We start from the raw sequence: 18565 nt of genomic DNA on the forward strand, positions 1-18565 counted from the left end.
GAGAATATGTAGAATTTTTTTTAATTGGTGCAAATATATTAGAACTTGGAAAACTACTTTTTTAAATTAAATTAAATTCTGGGCATGTTTTCGAATAGAATTGAATGAAAAAATAGCAATCTATTGCGAAAATGGCAACCCTCTATGTTTAAATGTAGGGGATATAACCTGTATAGGTGCCTATACATGTGTTGAAAGGTTTGTAAATAATTTAATGATGTAGAAGTATTTACAATATACCACTTGCATATATAGGTTGTTTCCGAAACAAATAGCAAGTTTGCACTATGAAACAAAAACATTAAATGTTTCGAGACTCGAAAGTCCGCCGTTTTTAAGAAAAACGTATTTACAACTACAGTCAACGGTCAGACCGGCCCAGGTATTATCACGCGGAGAAATACGACATTGCAACGTCGCATTCAATCAGCCGCACCCGTGTTGCATTTGTTTTGAGGCTTGTATTTCGTATGTATGTTGACAGTTGAAGCTATTAAAAGTAGGTCAATGTGTTAGTGTTATAGGCCAGTGCAGAATAGTATTATTGTGTTGATCAATACGTGAATTTCTAGACGAACATTTTCTTAGATGCTGAATAGAATCGAGATACGCCGCGTAGTCCTGATCTAAGTCTGTTTGACTTATTCATTGTAGTGAGTTGTACGAAGTAGCCCGTGTATCAAACCCAATGCAGGACGATAGTGATTTACACGGCCGTACATGATCGCTATAAATGAAGTACGCCAAATGTCGGACGTTTTTACGCTATTCAGAATAATTTTTGTATGTATGAATGTACGTAGTGGTGTTATAATTTATTTTTTTCATAAAAAAGTTAAACGCAACTTGAGAATACCTGGTTTGGAAGTTTAAATAAATTGTCATTACCTATCCAGAAGATACTGATTTACTTATTTAATTTTAATAACGTTAATTTTTTCTTTCATTTGTCAAAAAGGCATTTAATGTAGTTTGCGTTTTCCTTTTGCGTTCTGTTAGAAGTTGTTGATAAGTGGATAAAACATCTCTAACACCCCACCTTGCTTTTGAACTCCTGTCAAAATTTGGATCATTTTCAACAAATTGGTCCATAAAACCTAGCGCTGCGCACAATTTCGGGGAATCCCCGGGTTGAAATAAAAGAGCTCTAAACCGAAACAGCGCTAAACGAAACAGCGTTAATCGGGGTTTTACTGTACTTCATTAGTCGTTCTACTACCGTCACTGTTTACATTTTTCAACAATGTAGCTGCTTAGTTGTTATCGCAATTTCTCTATCGTTGCCAATTCACGCCCAAGGTCGTTTTCGGATTGCAACTTCGTTTGGTTTTCTTTCAGTTTTCTTTGTTCCTTTCACGCTGCTTTTCTCACCATGCGATGCCCTCCAAAGCTTGCTGGTAATTTCAGAAACACCCTGCAGTTTCTGTTATTATAATTGTAAATAAATATATCTATATGTAATTGTAATTGAATCTACAAAAGAAGTTTTTTCTTTTGAGTAAACAGCTTGTTTCGTTTATGTGTAATGTACTGATAAAACGAGATAAAATTTAAACTATTATTATTACCATTGTTTAATCTAGAATTTATTCCCAAAATCTGTTCGTTGAAAATTCTGATTTAAACTGGTTTAATCTTGCTCACTCTCCATTTTTCAACGTTTTTGTGCCATCTACTGATAAAATTCAATAAACAATAAAAGCAAAAGCTCCATATATACATACTTTTACAGAAATCTATTTTTGTCAATATTCTTGCGACATCTCGTTTGACAAAATTTAATAGACAATAAAAAGAAAACCTACAAACACACAATCCTTTACAGAAAATTAAAATTATGAGCTTTACGCGGAAATTCAAATTCAAATATATTACACCACCATTTTATAGTTAGGACGATCAGAATAGGCAAAGTCTGCAATAAATTACACAGGTCTGCGATAAAAAAGTTTTTTGTATAAATTTATCTTAAGCATGTAAATATTGGTCTATAATTTGAAAATATAAACTTTGTTTTAACGTATCACGTCACATTTTTTTTNCTAAGGCTTCTGTAAAAACAATTCAAATGTATTTTTTTACATTTGCGGACAATATACAATAGTTAAGCAAAGATTGAATATAACAGACTTTGTAAAAAATGCTTATTAAGCTTACTTCAGAATGAAGTTGTCACCAAGATAAACACTGGGTTACGATAAAATATGCCGGTTATGTGTTGAAGTGTTAAGACAATGAACTTATGGTAAATCAAAATCATTGTTATTCGGTATTTCTATGTCCAAATTAAAATTCAATTGGAAGTTGGAGTGAAAAATGTCATCAATACGAGTTTGAAAGAAGAAACCACTGGTTTGATCAAACAGTTTGTAAAGGCATTTCGACTTGACCAACGCTGATTATTTCATATTTAGATATCGAGGTCATGATCTATATAGGTTTTAAGCATATAAAAAAATCGTAAGGACACAAAAAATTACTTTTTAAGAAGGAAGTTAATTCAAAAATCACGTTTTTTTTGCTTATTTTCGATCTTTCCATGCTTTAATATTGTCGGAGGTAGTTTTAACTAACACCATCGAAAAGAGCATCGTTAAAAACATAGAAACACTAGTTATCAAATTTTTTTTCGTCGCACTCATTACATGGCAAGGGTTCAAATGGAGATGTGTTCTCTGAGCATTTATGGGTTAATGTGACGTGGTATATACCATATAAATATCGTTTTCTGTTACTTTTAAGACAATTACGACAAATATTAACAATTAAAAAAAAAAACTTTTCAAAAAAAAATTTCGCAGACGTGTGTTATGTGTGAGAATGAACGTATCTTATTCTTTTTTGTTTCCACTTGAGACTGTAGTTATTTGGATCTTCAGATTGTATTGTTACATTCTCCGCCGTCTGTGGTATATTCCATCTGGGACTCGTTGCCCCTCTATGTAGTACTTCCTAACTTCCCATTCGTTCAAATCTTAGCTCATTTTTGTTCTTTTCGTTCTTTCTCAACTTACGCAGGTCATTGTTGGATCAGCTTATGTAGATTGCATGCCCATAAACTTATCGTAGCCAATCCGTAAGCCCACAAATATTATCATATTTTGCTACAACTAATTTGTTGCTCTCCAATGATATATTAACATCTATGCCAAACCGTAAAGTTTCGAAGAAAGATTTAAAAATCAAGTGAAGGACTGTAGGAGTCATCCAGGAGCAGATATAGATAGCGATCATAACTTAGTAGTTATGAACACCAATCTTAAATTGAAAATTCTGAAAAAGAGGGAAGGTAGGAGGCGTCTCGACTCGAAAGCCTAAACGTAACGAAACGCCTGATAGGCTAGGTAAAAGGACAGACGAAATACTAAAGGCGGTGGGAGAAACGAATGACGGGGACATAGAGACAGAATGGAACTGCATTAAAACGTGCCTAAAGTCAGCAGCTACAGATATACTAGGTCTTAAACGAAACGAAAGTAGGAAACCCTGGATAACAAGTGAGATTGTAGGATTAATAGACGAAAGGCGGAAATACAAAAACAGGACAGACCAAGAAGGGAAAAAGAGATGTAAAGCTATAAAGTGGGAAATAATTAGGAAGTGTAGGGCAGCTAGGAACAGTGGATTAATTAGATGTGTAAAGAAGTAGAAGAAAAGTTTGAAGTAGGTAAAACCGATGAGTCGTATAATATAATTAAAAGGAATTTTAGAGAGGATACAGTAGTAATAATATAAGAAACGAGGAAGGTGTCATTTTGTTATAAGATGAGGAAAAGGCACATGGGTAAGGAGATAGATGAGCTTGGTTATCCCATAATGAGAGAAGAGTTCAATGTGGCATTAAGAACATAAAAAATAATAATAGGCCAGGTGTAGATGGGATACAGAGGGAAATTCTAAAACATTTACGAAACGGGGAAAGTCCCAGAGGATTATAAACGCAACGTAGTAGTAACATTACATAAAAAGAGGGTCGCGGATAGGTGCGAGACATTTAGAACAATTGGCTTATCTTCCCATGCGTCAAAAATCTTAACTAGAATTGTACAGAGGGGGATGGCAAAAAGGGCGGAAGAACTATTAGGGAAAGATCAATTTGGGTTTAGAAGAAATAGAGGAATACGGGAGGATATTCTAGCTTTACGGGTAACAATAGAGAAAACGATTGAAAAAGGAAAGAGTGCGTACATAGGATTTGTAGATTTAGAAAAAGCTTTGACAATGTTAAATGGGACAAGATGTTAAATATACATAAAAATGTAGGGATGAGTTACAAAGATAGAAGAGTTATACTTCGTTTGTATAAAGAGCAACAAGCAGTTATAGAGATAGGGCTGCAAGGTAGAGATGTAAATATTAAGATAGTAAATATTAATTTTTTCTGATGATTTGCGGAACTCATTACACAGATGAGATCAGAACATCCCTGGGACAAAAACAATCCGTTGGAATTTCACTTACTTTAGAATCCCATTCAGTTTCTAAAGTAGGACAATGGTGTATGAAATAGTGGGCCAGTTATAAACAAGCAACAAACAGATTATTTTAACAGGCAGTTATAGAACTGGTCAACAACGTAGAGAAGGGAGTCAGACAAGGATGCACACTGTCACCGGTACTTTTTAATCTTTACATCGAAGACGCGATCAACATCATTAAAGACAGTACAACTCTAGGGATAGATATAGAGGTGCAAAAAATTAGTATGCTTAGATTTGCAGATGATATAGCAGTATTAGCATCCAACAAGCAGAACCTAGAGATAGATTTAAATAAAATGGAAGCGGTACTGATAGATCAGTACTGTATGAAAATAAATAAAAGTAAAACTAAAATACTGGTATGCAAGGGAAGAAAAAATAAGAAGAGAGCCAATATAAAGATAGGAGACGAAAAATTGGAAAAAGTGGCTGATTTTAGATATCTAGGAAGTCAGATAAGTCAGGACGGAAGGACTAGTAGGGATATAAAGCAGAAGATAGCGCAGGGTTGTGTCGCCTTTAATAAAAAGAAGACACTTCTATGCTCGCGAACGGTTAAATTAGAAATTCGAAAAAGATTGTTAAAAGTGTATGTTTGGAGCGCGGCGTTGTACTGGTGCGAAATATGGACAGTGGGCGCGGTGGAAAAGGAAAGGTTAGAAGCCTTCGAAATGTAGTGTTATATGTCAGGGATGGCGAACCAATGGCACGCGTGCACACAATATTTTGGGCACGTCACTAATGTTTCTGTCATTGATTCTTTAATCAAGGAATTTTCAGCAAGATTTTCTCACTTCAGAGAATTATCGGAAATACTAATACGAAAGTTTATTATGTACCCTGATGTGACATTTGATAAAATAAATTGAAGAATCTNCGAAAGTTTATTATGTGCCCTGATGTGACATTTGTTAAAATAAATTGAAGAATCTGAAATGCAGCTGATTGATATCTAGTCTAGTTCAATATGATTCAAAAAGTTGTTAGAACAAGGAAAGAGTTACAACTAATTGAAACAGAAAGATCGACGGGTAATGCAAGTGAAAATGCTAATAACAAAATTTTGGAAATAAACAAACACATTTAATTTTTTGAAAAAGCTGGCATATGATATTTTAATAATGTTTTCATCAACCTATGCCTGCGAGTCATTATTTTCAGAGATTAATAACATTAAAAACTCGCAGTTACAAACCGTTTGGTAGATGACGCCAGTTCAGCATCCATTCTGCTAAAATTAACATCCTACAAACCTAACATAAGTTATTTGTCATCTAATCTGCAAAAGCAGAAGTCACACTAATTTTACTTAAATTTAAATTGCACGTATAATTTAAACTTTGCAAAATGTTCCTATTTGCTTGTAGAATTGTGAGTTGGTATTATTTTTTTTCCCAAGAATAACAGAGACAAAACAATTTGATGGCACGTCTATGACCTGATTAAACTTTTCTTTATAAAAATGGCACGAGGTTCGCCATCCCTGTTATAAGTGAATGATGAGGATAACGTGGGTAGAAGAGGTTTGAAATGAAGAGGTATTAGAAAGAATAGGAGAACAAAGGACTCTATGGAAGTCAATAAGAAATTGGCGAGATGGGTCGGGAAGACACCTTTTCAGACACAAAGGCCTAGTCAGAGACATATTAGAGTCAGAAACAGGAGTTAGGAGGGGTAGAGGTAGACCTAGGTTAGATTACTATTCGCAAATAGATAAGGATGTGGGTTGTTCTAATTTTAGGGAAATTCGAAGATTAGCTCAGGATAGGAAAGAGTGGAGATACGTGTCCAACCAATCTTAGGGCTGACGACCTTATGATTGATGATGATGATGATGATAAATTTGGCTAGCGTATTAATGGTTTTTATAGAAAGTAACTATACCGTTTGATTTTTACTTTAGTTTCCTTGAATTGATTATGAAGTATCAACAAGTAAAGCCTTCTACCATTGATTAAATTTAAATAGTTTTTTTATTTTTCTGGTCTACAAAAAAATACAGTCTACAAATATTGAACGGCACAAATGAATACTGCACCAGTCTGTCGATCATGTATATTCTTTCTTTGCATTTAATTCAATAGATATTCTGAAAAAAATCTACAGTCCTAACAAGTAACTGCTTCTACGATCGACAATGCGTAGATTGATGTTTTATGGTTTGATCAGAAAGTCGTGCTTTTTATTTCAAATTTATTTTATTGCATTTACAGTAAGTTCTTCGGTACATTTAGGTATTTCATGCTAATACATATAGGAGACTTAAGATTGTAAAGTGTTCAAGATACTGTTTACGTGATTTAACAGTACTGCGCTATAATTTTTCTGGTTTTTAACGAGCCAACGGTTTACCTTCTGAATAGCCGCATCATCAGTTGTGAAGTCGACATAATGGTCATTTGAATGCCAAACGATATGTGCCTGAAATAGAGAATAATTTTTATAAACTGTTTTTCTATTTTTTTATAATTATTGGCGAGGGTGAGTAGTTCCTATGTCCCTATAAGACGTATGGATAATTAGGATTTAAGATGTAAAAATGATAGGGTTGTTAAGGGAAAAGACTGGTATATAAAACAGGAAAGGATTAGAAAAATAAATAAATTTTATATTGATAGTAGTGAATAATTAGAAGAAAAAGAACATACAGGAGGTGTAGACATAGTTTGTATGAGTGAACTACAGGTGACACACAGTGAGAGTGGAGAAGACATGAAAATGGGAAAGAAGATTCAACTAGGGTAAAGTATGAAAATATAAGGAATTATGGAAGAAAAATTGACCATAATTCTTATGGGAAAAATGGAAGAAGAGTTAAAAGATTCAAGTGTGATAGAAGGAATAAAAAAAAATCGGTTGTCCGTAAAGTCGGTTTACTGACGATAGTTGAACGTGACAACGTCATAAGAAAATACTGGAATGGTTTCATTTTTCAAAAGAAAATTTTAATTTTATTTGTTTGATAGATATTTTGTATGGATATAGAGAAGGAGGTAAATGGAAATGTATTATTGTATAGCAGCTGTCCACGCGGACGCATCGCTCACTCAAGTAGGAGAGAGACAGATGTCGAACGCTGCCGAACGCGGAAGCCGATTGTGCCTCTTTGTCGCTCGTTCCGCGTTCTCGCTTGCACTTCAAACCTTAAATGGAACGCCTCAGAGCGAGGTAACGCCGCATGAGTCACGTTTTTTCGTGCGTGCAGCCGGCTCCATCGAATTATAAAACGTTGTCACGTCAATAAAAGTGATAGAAGAATTGGAGGAGGAGGAAGAAACGGAAGTAAAAAGAGATAAAGAGGTCCTGCACAGACTAAAAGACTTAAGATGAGAGTGTATGGAATGGATGGAAATAGAAAAAAGAAAGCGGCGCAGACTGGAGTGATGAAGATGGTGAATAAATAAATTGGAAAAGATTACATCCTGCAATGTTGGTGGAAAGAAGTTGATGCAACAGGAGAAGAGGATTAATAGTACTTATGGAGAGAGGGAAAGATGAATAGAATAGGATGGAAGTAACGATTGCATAGTATGCAGAGAGCATAAAGCAAAGAGTAAAAACAATTTTGTTAATTATTGTTTCCTTTGGTTTCTTAACTTATGTCAACGTTCGAAAAAATTGTTTTTTAAAGTTTTGCAATGAAATTTTAAGTCACGTTTGATTTAGATTCAGATTTTTTTATACATGGGTAAATGTATTGAACTAACCGAACCACCATCGACATGTGGAAGAACATTCAATTTTCGAAGTCTGAATTTCAGAAGGTAAATCCAGGAGAACTCCACTTTATATTGGATTCCTTTGAATTCGAGCCTGAAAAGAAAAGGAAATATAATAACCTTAGGTGTACCATTCTTAGATTCATGTATCAACTTATTTGTAGTTGATCTTCATATATCCGTATAAAATATAATTATTCGTAAGTTTCTTATACTTGCACTGTCTATAATCATGACGTACAGTATAAATTGCCACTACAGTATTAGGTTACTTATTGATAACGCCACTATAGCTAACGAAACATTATCAGATTAACTATTGTGACACAAATCTGCGGGAAACTGTCAGAGTATATTTTCTACGATGTTAGAAAAAACATCCCTGGAAGAAGCCCTCAAAAAGAAACCCCCGCCACCGGAAAAAATGTCCCCACTATAAAAAGCAAAGTACAAACAGTACCATGTAGTTTTAATAATAATAAGAATTACTGAAAATAAGATAATACTGTTTGAGGTAGAAGCATAATAAGCTTACTACTTCATATCTTATTGTTTTGTAATTGGGTTTTAGTATGAGTGAAATTGGGTCATTTAACATTTATTGGGTTTTCATCCCCGCCATGAGGTTTTCAATTAGTAAATATGTACTGACAACAATTTAAAAACCGGACATCTGTACCTACTCGTTAATCTTAATAAAACTTACTAAAACAAATTATTATTTTCCAAAGCTTTTGAACGTTTCAACTAATTAATAACAATTTTGCTGGGATTTTCTCCAAAGGGACGTTTTTCCCTGGGTTTTTTCTCGGGGAATTTTTTTCCTAAATTCATTTTCAACTGATACGTTATTAAGATACGTAACTGTAAAGCACGCAATCCACCAACAATTAAATAATATAAAATATTTCAGACACTTACTCTAGACTTTTGATCTCAACGTCATTTCCCAATAGTGAGTGAAGGCCTAAATCTTCTCCGGATGCTTTAATAGAATGAAGTGTTACAGTAAAACCAAAGCTGTTTAGCCCAACGTTTACATCACTCAAGCTGTAGTTGGAGAAGCCAGATACATCTAGCTTCTTGGCTTTTACCGATATTCTTAAAAAAAAAGTAAAATAATTGATGATTACTCTGAAAAAGTCACATACAATTAATTGTAGGTAATGTTGAACAGACTAAAAGGGGCGAATGTGTAGTTTACGACACCTTCTAATCACTAAAGTTAACTCCACAAAGTGACTAACTTTCGCAGAACTACAAACTTTTTGATGGATTTGCTAAGGTTATGGTAAGAGAAAGACAACACAAACGTAGTGAGTGTTGTTTTGATCGTGTGTTTATATTGGGGCATTGTAATATTTTGTATTAACTTCGAGAAAGATATCGTAAATAAAAGTGGGCCGGGTTTGGATCTGGTACCCGGCGAATCCGCCACTTTTTCTAGGATCCAGCCGGGTACTTGATAATGACGCCGGGTATTCGGCAGTTAAAGGGGAAAAAAATAACACCACTAATAACAATAATGAGATTATTCCGTAATTGCGGAAGCGGAAGCAGAGGTCTATTGTAACATTAATTTAGGAAATATCTCATCCTAGCAGGAAATTGAATATCAAACTACTGGTTTTCATTCATTTGGATTTTAATATTTACCGAAGGTTTTAAATAAATTTGGTGGTTAATATTACAATTTATCCTCTTACTTCACTTGAATGATGATGAACTGGATAGATGGATAACAGATATGTTTAGCAAGAAAAAAAAAACTATTTATATGGTAATAAGAGCAGTAGGTATTATGAAAATTAAGAAATGTAAAACAAAAATATTAGGAGTATTAAGCAGAGGATAGCGCAGGGTAGAGTCGTCTTCAATAAAAAGAAATCACTTCTATGCTCGCGAACGTCTAATTTAGAAATTCGAAAAAGGTTGTTAAAGGTGTATGTTTGGAGCACGGCACTGTACGGGTGCAAAACATGGAATGTGGTTGCAGTGGAAAAGAAAATGTTCGAAGCGTTCGAAATGTGGCGTTACTGGCGAATGATGAGGATACTGTGGATAGAGAAGGTTACAAATGAAGAGGTATTAGAAAGAATAGGAGAACAGAAGACTCTATGGAAATTAATAAAAAATTGGCAGTTATAGGGACTGCCGATAGAAGTGAAAACTCAGAACTTTTAGTATTAAAATTTGAAATTTCACAATGTTTGAATAAAAATTATCAACGTCAATCTGGTTTTCACATCTATTGACACTCCGAGCAACAATTATATGCATGTTTATATGTTTTTTTATTATTCAAATATTTACGTAAATTCCAATGTACTTGATTTTTAACATTGTTTGCATCATTGTCATCATTAATTTCAACAATACTTAGACATTTTGTACTTTCAATTATTTCATTGTGTTCTAAAGAAGATATAATAGGCTTATGGTAACTAAAGTAAGAAATGAAAACGTTTGATTGTAATTTATCTAAGTATCGCGTAAAAACCGCATCGATCGTCGTAGCTGTATAGCTACAGATATACTACTAGAAGCATGTCGGTGACGCGAACCCATAACATTTTCCCCTGCCAAAAAGTGCCCAACGTCGCTCAAGAAGTTTTCACTTCAAAAAATAGGCGCGGTAGGTTGCTAACACACCTTCTCAGGCATGAAGGTCTAGTCAGAGAAGTTTTAGAGGCAAAAACGGGAGTTAAGAGGAGTAGAGGTTGACCTAGATTAGATTACTGTCCCCAAATAGTTAAGGATGTGGGATGTTCTAATTTTAGGGAAATGCCAAGAGTAGCTTGGAAGAGGAAACAGTAGAGTTGCGTGTTCAATCAGTGTTAGAACTGACGACCTTTTGATGATGATGATTATGAACTCATGTTATTTCTACCTTGAGACCCTTAAAATTTGTGACCTATCCCAAAGGCTTTGAATGTCTCAAGGAAGATTATATAATTTTGGTGATTTGTTTTCATCCTATTTTAGAAAGCGTTCGCGTTTTATAATACACGTAATTTTACAATATGTCTAGGACATTTATACTTACCCAGTAAAACTGCTTTTATTCACATTCGCAACGGAGATTGGATCGAATTTAGCTGCGAAGCCCTTAATGTACTCAATAGACTTGTTTAGGCCTGCTCCAGAGATATTATCAATGATTGAATTCGGAAAACTTATTTCTAGAAGTAAGCAAGATTTTAGTACATGTTATTAGTTTATTAGTAAAAAATTTGGTAAAACAATGTGCTAAAATGGTATCAGTTAATTTTAAAATTTTATTTACCGTTTAATTATTAGAAAATGAAACGAAGAGGAACGTTACACTGCAAATTCAAGTGCGTTATTTCAACCCATAATAAGAGCGTAATTTTTATTAATACACGAAATGTACGTTATTTTTACCTGTAAATGTGTGTAATTTTCTTGACGCCCAACATAGGTGTCAAAACAACTCATTCACTAACCGAACCACCATCGACATGTGGAAGAACATTCAATTTTCGAAGTCTGAATTTCAGAAGGTAAATCCAGGAGAACTCCACTTTATATTGGATTCCTTTGAATTCGAGCCTGAAAAGAAAAGGAAATATAATAACCTTAGGTGTACCATTCTTAGATTCATGTATCAACTTATTTGTAGTTGATCTTCATATATCCGTATAAAATATAATTATTCGTAAGTTTCTTATACTTGCACTGTCTATAATCATGACGTACAGTATAAATTGCCACTACAGTATTAGGTTACTTATTGATAACGCCACTATAGCTAACGAAACATTATCAGATTAACTATTGTGACACAAATCTGCGGGAAACTGTCAGAGTATATTTTCTACGATGTTAGAAAAAACATCCCTGGAAGAAGCCCTCAAAAAGAAACCCCCGCCACCGGAAAAAATGTCCCCACTATAAAAAGCAAAGTACAAACAGTACCATGTAGTTTTAATAATAATAAGAATTACTGAAAATAAGATAATACTGTTTGAGGTAGAAGCATAATAAGCTTACTACTTCATATCTTATTGTTTTGTAATTGGGTTTTAGTATGAGTCAAATTGGGTCATTTAACATTTATTGGGTTTTCATCCCCGCCATGAGGTTTTCAATTAGTAAATATGTACTGACAACAATTTAAAAACCGGACATCTGTACCTACTCGTTAATCTTAATAAAACTTACTAAAACAAATTATTATTTTCCAAAGCTTTTGAACGTTTCAACTAATTAATAACAATTTTGCTGGGATTTTCTCCAAAGGGACGTTTTTCCCTGGGTTTTTTCTCGGGGAATTTTTTTCCTAAATTCATTTTCAACTGATACGTTATTAAGATACGTAACTGTAAAGCACGCAATCCACCAACAATTAAATAATATAAAATATTTCAGACACTTACTCTAGACTTTTGATCTCAACGTCATTTCCCAATAGTGAGTGAAGGCCTAAATCTTCTCCGGATGCTTTAATAGAATGAAGTGTTACAGTAAAACCAAAGCTGTTTAGCCCAACGTTTACATCACTCAAGCTGTAGTTGGAGAAGCCAGATACATCTAGCTTCTTGGCTTTTACCGATATTCTTAAAAAAAAAGTAAAATAATTGATGATTACTCTGAAAAAGTCACATACAATTAATTGTAGGTAATGTTGAACAGACTAAAAGGGGCGAATGTGTAGTTTACGACACCTTCTAATCACTAAAGTTAACTCCACAAAGTGACTAACTTTCGCAGAACTACAAACTTTTTGATGGATTTGCTAAGGTTATGGTAAGAGAAAGACAACACAAACGTAGTGAGTGTTGTTTTGATCGTGTGTTTATATTGGGGCATTGTAATATTTTGTATTAACTTCGAGAAAGATATCGTAAATAAAAGTGGGCCGGGTTTGGATCTGGTACCCGGCGAATCCGCCACTTTTTCTAGGATCCAGCCGGNATACTTTCATGTTTTCAGTTCTATCTAAAAACTCAAATGTAAAATTGAAAGAAATAAATGCTTATTTGAGGTTATATTTCATGATGCTTCTCTAAAATTGACACATTAATAACGCGTTATATTATTATGTTAATGCACCGATAATGACGCACTTGTAGGGGTATTTTAACGCGGATGGAGTGCATTTTGAAATAATTCACTTAAAAATGTGTAAAAAGTGACTACATCCAAATAACACACTTGAGTGAGTTAAAATAACGCATTTAGATTTACAGTGTAATTATTGTATAATACTCAGTGTGCGTACGGTAAAAGACCCAGTTATTGACACTGGCCTAGTTTCTGACAATTTTAGGTTTATGTTGAGTTAAAAAAAAGAAAAGATCTTAAGTGGGTTAATAATTTTTTTAAAAATTAAAATAAATTTATTCTGTACCTAATAATGACAAGCACAATAATAAAAAATAAGAAATCTTAATAAAAAACAATCTTTAAGTGTGAAGTGACGTCGGAAGCCATTTTTTAGTTATGATCTAAGCAAATTACGGAAGCGCGTTCGACGATTCAATCAGTGAAATAATCATTCTGTACCTAATAATGACAAGCACAATAATAAAAAATAAGAAATCTTAATAAAAAACAATCTTTAAGTGTGGAGTGACGTCGGAAGCCATTTTTTAGTTATGGTCTAAGCAAATTACGGAAGCGCGTTCGACGATTCAATCAGTGAAATAATCATTATATAAGTATAAAAATATAATAAAATACATATAAATTGTTTAATAATGAACCATTATTTAGTCTAAAAAATCAATAAATCATATTAAATAAAGCTTTATTAATAAAATATAAGTGTCAATAACTAGGCTCAATTTTATAGGTATGTCGCAGTTATTGACACTCACATTATTACCTCTTACTCAGCAGGACATTTGTTTGTTGACATCCATAAAATGTTTCAAAATTTGTATTTATTATGATTATTATGATTTGATATACTATTTTCTGTAATTACAGCGATAAATATTCATTTAATATTTTTGTGAATAAACTAAACATTATATTCACTGTTATAAATAATTCTTTCAAATACGAAAATGATTGTTGTAAAAGAAATTTCATCTTTGTTAGTGTTAAAATGATTATTACTATGATAATTTTTACTTTCAATTGAATTATAAATTTTATTGATGATACAAATACATATTTTTATTTGTTATTTTCAGGAGTTAATTATTTTTGTTAAAAATAACAATATCTTACTTATAATAAATATTTAATTTATCTTTAATGAATACTTAATTACTTATAGTTTATTTAAACCTGATAATACATAATTTAACCGAGAGAGAACCATCATCAAATGTGTGTCAGAAACTAGGCCGATGGCAGTGTCAGAAACTACAACACAAGAAATTTTAAGTGTCAGAAACTGGGTCTTCAAACATCACTTTTTAAATCATTAATTAAAATTACTAATTCGCTTCAAATAATTATATCGCGTATATGAGTTTTTCTAGAAACTCTGAACTTGTTTATAGAATTAAAATTATTTGTTCTAATGAAATATTATTTTAGTTATCGTAATATAATCTTAGCTGTCACTCTTAGAGTGTCAGAAACTGGGCCTTTTACCTTACGTACTATGTGGGTAACTTCTTTAACGATCTTACCCATTCAAAAAATGAGTTAGGGCGGTGAGACGGATAACCGTCTCAAGTCATAATTTATTTAAGTATAGTATTGTTTAACTATTTCTTAATTATTGATTTATTCACGTTTAAATGCATTATAGTTTTATCTATTTATTAGTATATATTAAATAAATTATCATAAATCATTTAATTATTTTCTAAACTTAATACGAAATTGGTGAAGGCGTCGGGTACGATCCCGGTATCTCTCGATCGTTACTTGAATGTAACTCAGTTAATTCGAAAGTTTATGCGGTATTGAGTTCATCAAAGCATATATCAAATATTCGTTGTAATAGTATTCAATTATTTACATCTAGCAGTTACTTACTTGCGTTAGACAATCCTATGCAAGCGATTAGACAGAGAAACAATATTGTCTTCATTTTTTTGTTTTGATGTTCTTACGAATTGTATAAATTGAGATACCTTACGAAGACTGACTTGTTAACGTGATTATTTCTATTTTATAGTGAAACCTTTATCATTTTGCCAATGTCTGATAGATGAGGAAAGAGTGCGGTACGATTGGAGATGTTTACACAAAACGAGTGTATTGTTGAGACCACTTCACTTAGGTACGCTCATGAAGTGATTATACGAAGAAGTCTACTTGTTATCTGGACTTCATAATTTAATTAACCAGATATGCTCCATTGAGAGCCAAATGCTCTTTACGCTTTGTTTTTCTTCCAAGAACAATACTTGCGTTACTTTCCGTGTTATTGACGAAAAAACTGCCAAGTAAGGAATTTTTTTTAGTTGATACGTTGCTCGCCGAAATGTAATTAATAGATATGAATATAGGTACTTAATATGATCGAATTCGTAATTATCTTTGAGTAGATTATTATAGTTGCATGTAAAAATAAAATCAGAAAAGACGGAAAAAACGGAATATGTAAGGCATTCCATATGGTTATTATTTCTAACTATCATAGCAAATTTAATTAATGTGAAGTGTTTATTTTTGAGCAAAATCTTTTTATTGATATTGCCTAGTTCTAAGAACAGTATTTGCGTTACTTTTTGTATTATTGACGAGTGAAAGTAGCAAATTAGGAAAATTCATCAAACGTATGTAACTCATCCGAACCTTGCCTAAAACATGTAAACTCATTCGATAATCAATTTTTGCTGACTGCTGTAGTACATAAACTCATCCGACCATCCCATTCGACTGCTCAGGTGAAAAATATATAATAAATAAATTTTCATTGTCCTAACTATATCAAATCATCATCATCATAAGGTCGTCAGACTGGTTGGACACGCACCTTCATTCTGACTAGACCTTCATGTCTGAGAAGGTGTCCTACCAACCTATCTCGCCTATTTTCCATTGACTTCCATAGAGTCCTCTATTCTATTCTTTCTAATACCTCTTCATTTCTCTAACATTTTCTACCCACGTTATGCTCATTATTCGCCTGTAACACCACATTTCGAACGCTTCTAACCTTTTCTTTTCCGCCGCGCCCACCGTCCATGTTTCGTACCCGTATAATGCCAAACACACCAATACCAAATGCAATTATAAAATTCTTTTATTCCAAGGGCGTTTCAACACAAATATAGAACGAAGCTTTCATTAATGAACATCGGAATTAAATCGGGAATGGAACGGTTCACAATTATTTATAATAAGAAGACTACATGCAGAGGAACATGACCAATTCGCTAGTGGAAACTGTGAATTAGGCGAAAGATAAGTTTCCATTAAATAGTCCACAAATCTAATCACTTTTTCGTTGTATTCTGGAGGCGCCATTTCGTATAGTTCCGAAATATACATATATCGTCATATACTTTTCTTACCAGAGTTTTTAATTTTCAAAACAAAGTGTGTTAACGCATATGTTTTAGACACTGGTTAAAACACAGTCTAAATAAAACATGTTCTATGTTAAAGTGTTTTAAATTGTGTTTAATTGAAAAAAACGTCACATATTAAATATGAAATTCTTTCAGCTGCAATAAAACTAGTTACAAAAGTCACTGGATAAGTTTTCAAAATAATTTCCATCACACTTAGTCATACGCAAGAACGAATCATCAAAAATGTACTTCCAATTTTCTTCAAGGATATCTGAAGCTTGATCCCAAGCAACTAAAAGTTCAGTAACCTCTCTTTCTACTGACCCTTGACGGTTGAAAAAAGTGCAGTTACAGGGATATAGGTCAATGCTAGACGCAAATATTTTAACTCCACTGCTATTGAAAAATTCGATAGTGTCAAACATTTTTTTTGTGTACCAAGAAGTGGTTATAGCACGCTGATTTTCCAAAACTGTTCGTTCCAAAATACCCCGCCATGTAAAAAATACATTATTGACGCTATTTGAAGTAGCATTTTCATACATTTCCAACATTGTTTTTATACCAAATCACTCAGGCTTTCTTTTGTTCAACTTTGAAATAATGCGGTACCCATAGCTTACAAACTTTAATTATGCCAAAGATGACGTAAAAAAATTTTTGTGTACACGTCGTGCACTTATCTGCAGAATCTCCTCTAACTGTTGGTCTGTTATACGTCGATTTTCCTTTAACAATTTTGATACTTTTGCCACGTTTTCTGGGACGGTAGTTTCAACGGCACGCCTGATTTTGGAACGTCATTGAAATAATTATCACGTTCAAACTCGCGATACAGTAGGGTGTTGTGCGATGTGGCCATTTTTCTCTCAAAACAGCTTTTTATTTCTTCCACACGCTCATGTATGGATAGCCTATACAGAAAATTATAACGCGTAACTTATGGACTGACAACATTTGAACTTCAGTTTAAGATGAAAATTTTTTCAACAACCTTCCATTTGTAGACTTATCTAGTGAACTATGTATTTTTTATAGGTATGTATGAAATAAAGAACACATCTCACAGGGTTGGCATATTTAAAAAAGTGTTTTAAAACGCGTATTTTAAACACTGCTTAAAACACCAGTTAATGATGTCAACAGTAAACATAGATAACGTGTTAAGAAATTGAATCCTAGGGTTTTTATTCCCATCCGCCTTTTGAGCCCAGCATTTTAATTAAGGAACCTCATATCATAACTCAAAATGACCTCAATGACTTGGTACGTGATTTAGGTTTCAGTAAAAGACAAGCAGAACTGTTGGCTGCCCGGCTTCATGATTGGAATTTATTGGAAAAATAGTACAAGAATATCAATATACTGAACACGTGACATGCACTTCTTAAAATGGAAATATAGGGAGTTTATTTGGGTGAGACAATGGCTCAGCATTCAACTATTATTATTGGCCAGTCGTTTTTCGAATCTTAGTCTTTCTAATAAGCATATACACTACTTTATGGAAAAAGATCGGAAAGACCTCGTCAGCGCCTTTTTCGGAATCGTGTGAATGAATTGTTAATTGTTGCGAAGAGAAACATGATAAGGCGTATAAAATGAATACAGGAGGGAAGAATTGACAGCATTTGCCTAAATGATGCAAAAAACAGAAAAATTGCATCAAAGAAGACACACTGGAATCGAGCCAGTGTTCTCCCGAATGTCAGTCTGGATATATACTAGGGTCAATTGAAAAGTCCCCGGCCTGACACATAGATGGCGGCACCAGAACTAAATCCATATGATTTTCAGTTAGTCCTAACCTTCAAAAGACGCGTCTATAAATTTGACGGCTGTCGGATCATTAGTTTGTGAATTATAGCATTTTTAGTGAAGCAACTTTTGTTATTGTGAAAAAAATGGATAAAAA

General features: G+C 33.4%; 2 protein-coding genes across 6 annotated transcripts in view; one reads left to right on the forward strand and one right to left on the reverse strand.

Annotated features, from left to right (window-relative positions):
• The window catches only part of LOC108740021 (mitogen-activated protein kinase-binding protein 1), a 482920-nt gene that overhangs the window by 114251 nt on the left and 350104 nt on the right, over window positions 1-18565 (forward strand). The gene's annotated exons all lie outside the window — the stretch shown is intronic.
• On the reverse strand, window positions 6661-15289 carry LOC108740084. The gene is made up of 5 exons (XM_018474281.2): window positions 15164-15289; window positions 11247-11382; window positions 9122-9301; window positions 8189-8294; window positions 6661-6902 (listed from the first exon to the last, which is right to left on the reverse strand). The coding sequence occupies exons 1-5, from the start codon at window positions 15216-15218 to the stop codon at window positions 6744-6746; spliced, it is 636 nt and encodes a 211-aa protein (XP_018329783.1). The 5' UTR covers window positions 15219-15289; the 3' UTR covers window positions 6661-6743.

Source organism: Agrilus planipennis, unplaced genomic scaffold, assembly GCF_000699045.2.
Source record: "Agrilus planipennis isolate EAB-ADULT unplaced genomic scaffold, Apla_2.0 scaffold26, whole genome shotgun sequence".
Classification (NCBI taxonomy): domain Eukaryota; kingdom Metazoa; phylum Arthropoda; class Insecta; order Coleoptera; family Buprestidae; genus Agrilus; species Agrilus planipennis.